We start from the raw sequence: 12,725 nt of genomic DNA on the forward strand, positions 1-12,725 counted from the left end.
CATTAGTTCTATAGAACTAAGTGACTCTCTGAGTCTGAAAGTCTTCCTCTGACTTTAGGAGCGAGGTTGCTCCGCTACACCTGGTTACACTTGTAGTCAATCTACGCCTGAGTCTTTACAAGACTAATTTCTCACGAAATTGGAAGAGGTTTCAGAATTGTCAGAAGCGCAACGCGCCGCTTATGACAAGCTCAAAACTCTATTAGGGCTTGAGCACGTGGAATTTATATTTCCCAAGGACCAGAGGTTCTGCATGCAAGGCTTCAAGCCTTCAAGCGGTACGAAGCCTCTCTGATCGGTCAGGTACAGGACCATTTAGCGGCATCTATGCCAACCCGCTACATCTCTGTACCTGACTCAGAGCCGAAGGCTCGCCCTCTACTGTAAATGTGAAGACATTCGAGGGAAAAGAGGGAGGGAATCTCTCTTTTTGGATTAAGCACATGGAAATGTCCATTGATTCCGCCTTGTTCTTAACAGAACGGCAAAAGGTGGCTATGGCCATTTCCATACTTGGAGGTAGAGCCACGGAATGGGCACTATCGTGCAGCACGTCCATAAACGACGCTTTTCCTCATTATATTCAGTGAAACAGCAAATGACAAGCATGTTTGCACCACCTGATCAGGCTTTTCGCATGCGAGCACGGCTCCTAGCGACTCGACAGGGTAAAAAAAACCTAGGAGACTTTGTCCAGGAGTTGAGAGCCTTCATTGCACCTATGCATTAAGACCCGGTACAAAAAGCAATTATAGTAACAATCTTTACAGTGGGTCTCAATGAGGGCGTTGCCCGGACGGAATTTTTCCGATCTCATCCTTCTACTTTCGAAGAGGCAGTTGCCATAGCGCTACGCGCTGAGTTTGGCTTTAAGTCTGCTCGCGTTAGCATGCCTGTTTACCGAACAAGCTCTTCGAGCACATGGGTTCCGTCTAATAGAGCGGAACTCATGGATTTAAGCCTCGTTGAGGAAGGAGAAGAGGCTCTTCAAGCTGTGGAACAGCATAAGACCGTCCGTAGATGTTATATGTGCGGAAGCACGAAACATTCACGCCCTGCCTGCCCTCTTCGAAATTCGCGTTAAGCTCGAAAGAGATCCAACTCCGACCTATACCAGAGATCTGGTACGGTGCGGGAAAACGTCGATACCCAGTAGGTGCGGGGCGCCCTACTGGGGAAGACCTAGGCTCTGTTGAACCTCTAGGAGGTGAGAAAAATAAAACCTAGTCCCAATTAGCTCGGTGCTTAATGGCACGGGGCAAGAGTACAAGCCTAGCTTGCTAGTCGCTCAAGCGACTGTAAAGGGCTTTGATAAGTTACGGTCATTTTTATCAACTCAGGAGCGTCTTGCAATTATGCTCGAAGCCTTTCCCTTGAAGGAAGTCAACAATACGTTAAGGCGCTTAAAGCGCATAAAGGTAACACAATCACTGTTCGCTTAGCGACTGGGACTCGCGTCACTGTTCCTAAAGTTCCATTGCACTTAAATATAAAGTTTCGGAACTTTGACAGTATGGGACGCTGTCTCGTCCGTGATTTGAGTTCGAGATATGACCTCATCCTTCGTATGACCTGGTTAGAACAGCATGAGCCATGGATCGATTGGGGGTCTAAGACCTTATGCGCCACGCGCAATGTTCCTAGCAAAGTTTTGGAGAGTCAAAACCGCACCTTTGCTAGGCAACAAAAGCACTATTGGCGCGAATCATTGAATGAGTCTGTCAGTGTTTTAGAAATTGGCATGTCTGAGTTAATAAACTCTAATGTTAAAAACATTAATTCTGAGCCCGACTCAGCAGAAATAAGTGGAACAGCACGTACTCCGTCGAGTGACACTCGTTGTAATAACGATTCACTGAATGCTGAAAGCATTGTTGGCCTAAGGGCGAGTCATCAATGGTGCAATATTCCTGAGATATGCGGAGTGGTACGTCTAAGTCCACTGAGTGTGGTTGGCCGAGGTGGCACCATACTGAGTGTCAGTAGTGACACTATTGGCGGTTCGCCAGGGCGTTTTGGGTCAAAACCTTCTAATGCACGTGAAGCGACACTAACAGTTCGCTGGATAAGGAATTTGAGTTGCCTAACTCCTTGTCGGATGTCAAATTAGACACCGCGTCTTGTATAGAACCAATACAGGCTGGAAAATCCGGGGACGTGTATGTCCCGGCCTCAAAGGGGCGTATTGTCTCCACTCCAAGACAGGATGGACACGAAGCGTTTATACCATCACAAAGTGATACGAGTGAGCAATTACACACGCTTGTAAATGGTGTAACCGGTAACATTGAGGTGGAAGTTAGCCTTGCGGCAATCCCTTCGTTACATGCTCATTTAGAGCTAGACGAAAGGGCTATTGATGAGTGCGGCCGAGCCTTAAAGGCTGGCGACTTATCTGAGATGGTGGTCATTCGAACTATGGTTGAGTTAAACTCATCGTCACTTCTCGACGAAGCTGTCCTGGATGACACAAAAGATGCACTTACTGCGCGAAATGGGTCATCGATCCTTAAAGATCCTACGGATCCCTTTTATTCCTTAATTAAGGAATTCCAAGATGTGGTATGTACTAACCCACCATTTGTTTTACCCCCGGATAGAGGCGTTCGTCATGAAATTGACTTGGTTCTGGGAGCCCAATACTGCGTTACAAGACAATGGCTTTTTACCAAGGGAGCACTGTGGCGTCATTGACGATTTCTTCCGAGCTAAGCACAAGTCTGGAATGGTACGAGCGAGTAAACCTCCTTATTCGACACCGATATTTTGTGTCAAAAAGCCGAATGGTAAATGGCGCATTGTACATGCTTATAATAAGCTTAATGCTGCCACTATACCAGCATAAACCCCCATTCCTAGAAAGAATGTCAATATGGTGGGATGTACAATGTACAGTGCATTGGACTTAGTCGATGGTTACTACCAATTGCTCATGCGAGCTACTGATATCCCGCTTACAGCGGTTAGCACCCCAAACGGCATGTTATGGGAGTGGCTGGTTATGCCACAAGGGCTATCCAACGCCCCGGCAACATTTAATCGTCAAATGAAGCAATTGTTCCGCCCTAATTGATTTTATGCACATACTTATTTCGATGACATTTTTGTCCATAGTCGTGCGGAGCAGGGTCGGTCGAATATGAAAAACCATTTGGACCATTTGCGAGCAGTGCTCGAGTGTATGCGCACAAACAAATTGTATGCCAATGCATCTAATGCATTTTTGGCGCAGACGAAATTCCTTTTTTAGGATGCTTCATTGGAAAGCGAGGCCTTACAGCGGATCACCCTAAGGTAAAAGCCATAGTAGATTGGCCAGTTCCTAAAACCCAAAGAATTTGGCGTAAGTGGTTGGGTCTCGCCAATTATTTACACAAATATCGCGAAAATTACGCTGATATGGCTAGGCCATTATCGAATCTCCTCAAAAAGGATACAGAATGGTGCTGGACTAGTACGAACATAATGCTTTTCGAGCAGTTACGGATAGTCTTATCCATGCCCCGATTCTGGCACTGCCAAACCCAAATTGGCCTTTCAGTGTCGTCTGTGACGCATTAAATTTTGCCATTGGCAGGGCTCTGTTACAAACAGATGTTGATGGCATGAACGTGTTATTGCGTTCGAGTTTAGACAGCTAAAAGCTGCAAAAAAGACTACCCAGTTCATGACGAAGAGTTACTTGCTATGATGTATGCTCTCGTCAAATTCAAAGTTCATCTGCTCGGCTCTAAGCCGTTTGTAAAATATACAGATCACGCATCATTACACGCGGTGACTAAGTCGCCCCATCTCTCATAGAGAATGGCCCGATGGCTATCCTTTTTCGCGGAATACAACTTCGAGGTGAAGTATAAGCCCAGCAAGCAGAATGCTTTGGCCGATGCATTATCACGCAGGCCGGATTATGAGGTTTCTCATTAAACGACTATCTTGTCGCCTATTCTTGAATGAATCCGTTTGGCTCACGCCAAGGATGAACAGTGTGTAGCTCTGCTACGAGCTCTAAAGAACTCTGATTCGGGTAATTTATTGCCGGCCCATTTGCGTGCAAGGTTACATCGATTTTCTGTCGATAACGACCTGTTGCTCAATTGCACAGACACCGCTGACCCTCCGCGTGTCGTTGTTCCTCATGATGAGGATTTGAAGTACCGAATCCTCTATGAGGCACACGATACTGTCCTTTGTGGTCATCTCGGTAGAGAAAAGACCTACGACTTCGTAAGCTAGAGTAATTGGTGGCCCAAACTTTATAAATGGTTCGCACAAGCGAAACTTTCCAACGGGCCAAACCCTCCGCACATGCTGCTGCGCCACTGGCGAGCCTTCTCGTCCCCATAAGTTGCTGGGAGCTCATTGGTATGGATTTTGTTTTCGGTCTACCGAAAGATTTAGCCGGTATCTCCGGCATAGTGGTCATTGTCGACCGATTCAGCAAAATGGCTCACTTAGCGGCCGTGTCGGATTCCATTGATGGTGAAGGTGCAGCTAGGCTGTTTATTGATCGCGTGTTTCATATTTGCCAATGGCAATTGCCTCTGATCGGTACCCCCGTTTTCACGAGTAAATTCTGGAATCAATTTTCCGAGTGCTTGGCGCCTGATTGAATATATCTCCTGCAGACCACCCGCTGACCAATAGTCAAACTAATAGTGTCAATCGCGTCCTCGAAGACATTTTACGCAGCGTGTGTGCACAGACACCAAAGCGCTGGAGCTCAATGCTCCCAGTGGTTGAGTTTGTGTTAAATAACGCTGTACATGCCTCTACAGGCTATACTCCGTTCTATGTCAACGGTCTCACCCACCCACGCGTTCCTTTAACGATATCGCTGCGTGGAGAGTGCTTGGTGGGGGAGAATTACCGATAGGCTAGCTGATATCAGCCCTGTTTGCGTTCGGAAACAAGTGAGCGAGTTTCTCGCGACGGGATCTAGTGTCTTAAGACATGTAAGGCATACGATGGCTGATAGCGAAGACAAACAAAAAGAACAAGCAGATGCGAAAGGCAGGAGCTGTATTAATTATTATATGGTCGGAGACCGAGTTTTACTAAACGCTAAAAACTACCTACCAACTTGGGTTTCCGCGGTCTTCAAGACCAAATTGCGCCAGCGCTTTATTGGACCATTTACGGTCATGGGCAAGTAGGCCTAGCTTATACGCTAAACCTTCCTAGCAAGCTGCGTACACACCCGGTGTTCTACGTTGGCTTGCTTAAGCCATATCGGGACCCTTCCCACGTGGACTTAAAGGCGCTTGCGCCGAGACAGGCGATCGTGCCGCAGATTACTGCATCCTCACCAGGATGTCCAGCTGGCCCTCCAAACGAGGCTGCTAACGCTCCAGCGTTAAAAGACGGTCCCGAACCGCCTCAAAAGAGCTCTCAACCCGAGCAAGGACCTCACGAAGAAGTTGCACCTCGTGCTTTAGAGCATCAAATGCCTCCGCCGAGATTTCGGCCCCCTCCCGCGCTGCTTGATGCGCGGGAAAACCTACAATATCACGTGAATTTTTTTAAGCGACGTCGTCGTAAGGGTCAATACCAGTATCTGGTGAAGTGGCTAGGGTCCCCTCTTCTAAAAACTCTTGGGAGTTTGAGGTACCTCTTCGGCAAGATTGCCCGTACGCCGTTGACGTTTTTGAGCGCCAAGCCCAGGGTGTACTTGATTCAAACGACGCTTCCCACCACTAAACGTGGGATTTGGTGGATCCATAGCCTCAGTGCGGCTTCGATCCATGGTTGTACGGTCAACCGGATCACCGAAATATCGGCTAGACCTTTTTGATTTGTTTTGTGGCATAAAATGCCGAACGTAACTGGCCTTGGCTTTAAGCTTAGCGAAATCGAAGCGAAGCTTCCGTTCCAAACAAACATCACCTCTATCCGCAGACTCTCTGATATTACAAATATTACGAAGTCGGCGGGCCCGGTGGACCCAGTTCTCAAATGAGACTTCATTTTCACTCCTTGTTTCGTTTGAAAACAAAATGATCGGAAATTCCCTCATGGAGGTCACCGAAGCCCCACGGGTTTGACCACGTAAACGCGTCAGATACTGACTTCGCGTCATTACCTTTGTCGTAAAATATTGCTCATGAAGAGCGTCGCGGGCAGCGAACTCCTCTGGCGTCCTCGCCGGGTCACCAGAGATCCAGATGGCCAAGCTATGACCCGCTATCTCTTTGAGACGCTCTTTCCTCTATGAGGATTATCTGCTCTTGCTCTTCATCGAGCGGATTCGTAATGATGTTGGACTCAGGGTCCCGTGTCCTGCTCAATGCAGTTAAGACATCAGCGGCACCACGTTCTGGGAACGGATTCGGGGCCCGCCGACGTTCATCCGGAAGAGAAGGCGTGAGAAAACTACGCTCTTTCTTCTCCTCCTCTGATAAAGAAAGACTTTCAAAGTCCACCATTCCCTCATCGTCAAGAAAGGTGCTAAGAGTCTGTGACCCACGCTTAATTGTCATGAGACAAAGGAATGAAACACACAACCGAACGGTTGACTGTTTAAGTTCCAACCTCAAAGAGGAAATAAAGCAAATGTTGTCTTTCGGTGTCAACAGCCTGATGGGGGAGGGTTTAATGGCATACATCGGTTGGAGAACTGTTGTTGTGATTTATTTACTTTATTGGTAAAATACCCTTCTATCTAGTCTTAGAATAGTTAGTTACTTAAATCCCATTTATTATGAATAACAAATGTGGTCGCCGCCAGATATAAATCTGGCGGCCAAAATCTATTTTAATTAGCTAGGGGTAGGTTTTTAGATTTTAATAATTAAACAAAGTGCAGGTCCCTATTGATCTTAAAGCGTCAAGTGCCTTTCTAAAGCTTGCGCATTGATCTGTAAGAGATAGAAGCCTTTTTAAATATATCCTCTTGGGCACTAGTTGCCACTTGGTTCTACGAACCCCTGAAACCCTAAGATTTGTATTCCTTACGCTTTAATAGCTTGTACAACTCCCTGAGTTGTTCAACCCATTAGCTCAATAGAACTAAGTGACTCTCTGAGTCTGAAAGTCTTCCTCTGACCTTTAGAGCGAGGTAGCTCCGCTACAGGCTTTGCCGCCCTTTGTGATTCATTGACGCAAGTGGCGGGTCAAGCCCCAATTTGAAGACGTCTTCGTCCATAGCTCTGCTATGAACGGAAAGTCAAACGTTAAAGTACACTGTACTCACGATCGACAGGTTTCTTACACTTATGCGTAAGAAAAAGTTGTATGCAAGTCTCAAGAAGTGTATATGCGCTGCAAGCGAATTACCACTTCTTGGGTGCATCATGCGTAAACACGGTGTAGGCCTTATTATCCAAAAATGATCAAATCGATCACCGACTGGCATGTGCCAGTCGATGTAAAATGACTCGATAATTCATCGGCTTAGCGGCTTACTTACATATGTACTCCCGCAATTATGCCAAATTCGTCTCCTGCGTCGTGTGGATTTCTATGTTTTTTTACGTTAAACTTTGATTTAAATGATGTCGACCAATCATCTTTCTTTTCTTTTTAGTAATGTACTGTTATCTTTCATAAAGTACAGCAACTCAATCCTTTCGTAATGGCGCTGGGCGTCAAGGAAAGCGTGAGCGGCAAGCTGTACCATCTGACAGCGGATGGCGATGAGATACGTGTGTGTGGTGGCAAGGGTGCTGTGTACTTGAGTGGTCCTAAAGTTGGGCTTCGCTGCTGCGGAAAAACAAGTATAGTGGTGACGCGCCAAGCCAAACAAAGTGTCTTACGGCAGGGCGACGTGCAGCTGCTCGGGCCACGCGATGCCTTCTACGCCAATGGGACATTGACGAAGTACATAGTGGTTGATATGGAAAAATCGCCGCCGAAAATGGCGCTGCATGTGCTGCCCACGCGCGTGCCGAGTATCATTATGAGCTCAGCAGCGACTAATTGTTCTGTTGCCAGAGCAAAGCGAGCTTCGAAGCCCGCTGGCCCAAAATTCGTCTCATCCTTCTACAGAAGCAAAGCTAGTGGTCCAAGTCCTAATATGCACGGATCAAAGTCAAAGTCTGATACTGTTGATGTGAATAATAACACGAGGCTAAGTCATGCTCGCGACGCAGAAGAGGAGGAAGACGAACTGGCACCATCTACAAGACGGCGTGGCAAACGCGCGAGGGCAATTATCGAGTCGGATGATGAGACAGAATCCAGCTCTTTTACAAAAGAAGAGCTGTCAGTATTGTCGTCCCCTAAAAACGACGATATGTTTGAAATGAACTTGGCCAAGTCGACATCGGCCGCCAGAGACTGGATGGCCGCTTTTGGACGGGGAGCAGGGAATAAAGCAAAGGGTGACCGAAAGTTGGCCGCATCAGAGGGGTGGAAAACAAAGCGAAGCAATGTAAGGGCCAAGACGACCGCCAACACATCGGGAAACTCTACGTGCCAAGATAAGGGTGAGTTTGACGAATCGGATGAAGATGAGCACTTCTCTCGTTCTCACGATGAAGTTGGACAATTATTGGAAGAGTGTGAAAGAATAGCACGGAAATTACGCCAGTCTGTGAGAAATTGGTCTAATAATTCCACAACAGCTTCACCAATGAGTCCCTCGACATCACCGGGCGATGCAACGGACGATGAAGAGGCGGCTCATATGTCGTTGGCATCGATTAATGGCGGTGATCGACGCGTTGTTACGCAGGCGGACATTCCTGACATTTGTGAGACGCTCGAATTGAAGCCATACCAAGTGGTTGGTGTCAATTGGTTGCTTTTGCTCCACGAGAATAATGTGTCTGGTGTGCTTGCTGATGAAATGGGACTGGGCAAGACCGTACAAACGATTGCATTTTTGTTGCTGCTTAAGTCGCTCGAGCAGTCAGGAAAGAGCGCAGTGGGGCCCCACTTAGTGGTCGTTCCGGCTAGTGTACTGAACAATTGGACACGAGAGTTTGCATGGATTGCACCAAAGCTGCGTCTAGTTACGTACCATGGTTCCAAGAACCATCGTCGCGAAATGGAAGACACGATCAAAAGTGATGATTTTGACATCATGCTGACCACGTATGCGTATTTTGAGCGCGATACGTGCCAAGAGGAACGATTGTTTCTGCGGAGCTTTCAGTTTGGGTATATGATTTTGGACGAGGGTCACAGTATTAAAAATTCTAATACGTCAAGATTTAAGCGAATAACAGCGCTGAGGGCCCGTACTCGGCTGGTGCTGAGTGGCACTCCAATCCAGAATAAATTGAATGACCTGCTGACAATGCTAAGTTTTCTAATGCCACGAATGTTTAATCACGGTTCTGATGAGCTCTTGAATTTTTTTGATGGAAACGAACAGAAGAAATGTGAAAAGGTGCGCAAGATTTTAGCCCCATTTATTCTTCGACGAGAGAAAAAATACGTTTTGAGCCAGCTTGTGCCAAAGACTGTGTCTATTGAGCTTATTAAGGTTGGAAAGGAGCAACGGAAGGCGTATACTGACTTGCTCGAATCCGTTATTAAGCGTCGAGAGGATCAAGTAGCTTTTAAAGCGGCTGCAAAAGAGTTAAAACGGAATAAGAGCAAGGACCACAAAGTCGATCGGCAACTACGTGACTTAATGGGATCGTACACGGCAAAACCTGGGGGCGATTTAAGCACCATGTCTATTTTTACGCAATTGCGGAAAGCTGCCAATCATCCGGTGCTGCTTCGCAGACATTTCGTATCGGAGGAAGCGTTACAGACGATGAGTCGCTGCCTGCATCGAGCCGAGGCGTTTGGTAACCAATGTTCAATGAGCAGAGTCCTTCAAGAGATCGAGTCGTACAGTGACTTTGAATTGCATGACCTGTGCGTGCAATACGGAGCAATTGATGAGTTACGACAGCTACAACTGCCAATCGAAACTTTGCTGGCCTCTGCAAAGTTTGACTTTTTGCGAACATTACTGCCAAAGCTTGAGAAAGAAAATCACCGTGTTCTTATTTTCTCGCAATGGACAAAACTTCTCGACTTGCTAGAAGTGCTAATGGGTCACATGGAGTACCGATATTTGCGATTAGATGGATCCACCGATGTCCAGGAACGACAAGGCCTTATTGATACGTACAATGAGGACAAAAGTATTTTTGTTTTTTTGCTATCTACCCGTGCGGGTGGTCTTGGCATTAATTTGACGGCTGCAGACACTGTGATTTTGCACGATTTGGACTTCAATCCGACAGCTGATGAGCAGGCATGCGATCGATGCCACCGAATTGGCCAAACGAAACCTGTATCAATCTATAAGCTTGTTTCTGAGGACACAGTTGATGAAGATATATACAAACTCGGGATAGCTAAGACGGAACTGAATCACAAAATTTTAGGAAAGCTCAATGCCCACAGCGATGATACAAAGAAGGCCAAAACGTCGGATGCAGTCACCGTCGAAATGATGTTGGCTTCAGTGATATCAAATTACAAAAGTGATCAATCCAAAGTAAAACACGAGGAAATCTTAGATGGATAAATCGAGTTGGTCGCGGGCACATGTTGCATGTTAATAAAGTATACTTGGATTGTTTGTGCACGAATGTGAACGTGTTGCATGTTGATATAGTATACTTGGATTGTTTGTGCTGGCTCGAACTTAAATATGAAGAGGTGCATTTCACGCCGCTGGTAAGTACTTCCACTTACCATCAATCGGTGGAATTCTAAGAAACACCTCAGCTTTTCTAATCGTACCAGCGAGCTACTTTGACGAAACAATTTTGAATTGAATAAACTATTGTAAAAATCCCTTTTATCAAGCGTTCAACCAGAGCGAACAATTTAAAAACAACTATGTTATTGCTCTCACGACGTACCATATCATGGAGCACTACAAAATTACTTAAGACATGTTCACACAGGATGACTTATCGTAATCAAATCGCTTTTTTGTCTACATCGTCAGCTGAGCTTCGTCGATACCTCAAGAATTCTATCATCTGACGGATCTATTAAAAGCATGCCCGTATTCTCAGCTAAAGCAGCCGAAATTACGCTAGATTAGAGCACGCATTCAAACCATTTTATAGGTTTTTTATTAGAGCCAAAGAGGCCGTCGCCGTAATAAAACGTGGTGTCAGCGTGATTCAAGTCCGTCACGTAGAAAAGATTGCTGTAGTGAGCTCCAAAATCTTCAAGCGGACGGCCACCAGCACAGCTTTGGAACTCGACCAATCCGTCGTTCTTCGATGACTTGTGCGGAAGCGCAGATCCTAGCAACCAGTACTTAGGCTGGTAGGTTGAAAATAGTCCACCATACGAGTCGCTGCATATCACCGCGTGAGTGAGTGTCCGGTAGACTACTTGAGCTTCCTCAAACGCAATATTTAAGCTTGGAGAGGCCAATTTTCCGCCTTCATACGCTAATGACTTAGCTGATGCAGCCACAGGACATTGACCCGTGACGTTTCCGACAACTTTCATGAGAGTTGTATGTCCGCCGTCGCACGACTCCACGGCGTAATCAGTGCCCATGCTTCCACCCATCGGGGCGCTCATAGCGATCCATGAACTCGAATTTCCAAAAGAACACTTTCCATTGGCAATGGCCCCGGCCAACACAAGTCCTCCCATTGAGTGTGTGACGACAATCGTATCCGAAATTTCATTAGGTGAGCCCGTCTTGGTCATTGAAGCCGCAAGGTCGCACATATTTTGTTGAAGCGTGCTATTCCGCCAGCTTGTCTCGATCGAATTCCAGATCATGTACTTGAATTCCGTGCAACATGGTGCATGATCGGTCAAATTGCCCCAGTACCAGTCGAACGAATCTTGAAGTCCCACTTCCGCAAAGTCGATGCCAAGTCCGTGGATGAAGAGACACGGTCGCGGTACTGATTTGCAGGAGCATGTCGTCGAGGAAAGACCAAAAATAAGGTTCAGGTTACGTTCCTCGTTATTAGGAATTTCACCTCCAGTAAGCAGCGCTATTGCTATGTCACTCATCTCAGTAGCTTTTGTAGCAACAGCACAGGTTCCGAGGACGTGTGGCACCGCGATCAGTACACGATTTTTTAAATATGTGATTTGGATTTCTATGTCGCTACCATAAATGGAGATACCAGCAAGGCCGGAGCTACAAGCCGCCAGTGTAAGTCCAAAGGCCTTGACCATGAGTACTTGCCCCATCGTACATTCGATGTTTGAGCCTTCTGAGGTGGCTTTTAACGCTGGAGTGGCATCGTTAAGTGCAGTTAGCAAGTCCATGAAAGGTGGTAGCCCTTTCGGGTCCAAACATTGAGATATAGCCGATAAAGTTCGATTTTGAACGCTAGTTGTCGAGTAGGCGACTCCGCCTAACAGCGTGTAACGGGTGCGGGTCGAGCCTTCAATAAATTCCACATAGCCATCGTACAGGACTTTAAAACCGTCTTCTGACACGATAGGATTGGCATATACATCAAACTCTGACTGACTGTGGATTCGCATTGTGTTGCGCTTCATAGTGAAGTGGAGCTTCAGAGATGGCCAGTCCAAATGAGGGGTAGCGTGAACGGATGCATTGGATGTCTGAGCTGCTGAAGCTCCCGTCCAAGTCAACATAATGAGCGCAGCATAGACAACGACGAAGTACAATAAGCGGTACGCAGATGACTGGACACTCATAGTGTCGAACGTAGCTTTTTCAATAATGTCAGAACTTTGAGACCACGGGAGGGACCAGGACTTGAGTGGCTTAAGTGGCATGGTCTTGTTACCTGTCAGTCTTATTTTTTTTTTGTCGCTGTACG

The 12,725-nt window shown here is 46.6% G+C and overlaps 2 protein-coding genes across 2 annotated transcripts; one reads left to right on the forward strand and one right to left on the reverse strand.

Annotated features, from left to right (window-relative positions):
• Positions 1-7,570: 7,570 nt before the first annotated feature.
• Positions 7,571-10,471, forward strand: CCR75_003129 (uncharacterized protein; the record flags this gene model as incomplete). The annotated part of the gene is made up of 1 exon (XM_067961226.1): positions 7,571-10,471. One exon carries the CDS (start codon positions 7,571-7,573, stop codon positions 10,469-10,471), a length of 2,901 nt encoding a protein of 966 aa, XP_067816358.1.
• Positions 10,472-10,612: 141 nt separating this feature from the next.
• On the reverse strand, positions 10,613-12,681 carry CCR75_003130 (uncharacterized protein; the record flags this gene model as incomplete). The annotated part of the gene is made up of 2 exons (XM_067961227.1): positions 10,613-10,658; positions 11,645-12,681. The coding sequence occupies 2 exons, from the start codon at positions 12,679-12,681 to the stop codon at positions 10,613-10,615; spliced, it is 1,083 nt and encodes a 360-aa protein (XP_067816831.1).
• Between the last annotated feature and the right edge of the window lie 44 nt (positions 12,682-12,725).

This window comes from Bremia lactucae, linkage group LG4 (genome assembly GCF_004359215.1).
Source record: "Bremia lactucae strain SF5 linkage group LG4, whole genome shotgun sequence".
Classification (NCBI taxonomy): domain Eukaryota; phylum Oomycota; class Peronosporomycetes; order Peronosporales; family Peronosporaceae; genus Bremia; species Bremia lactucae.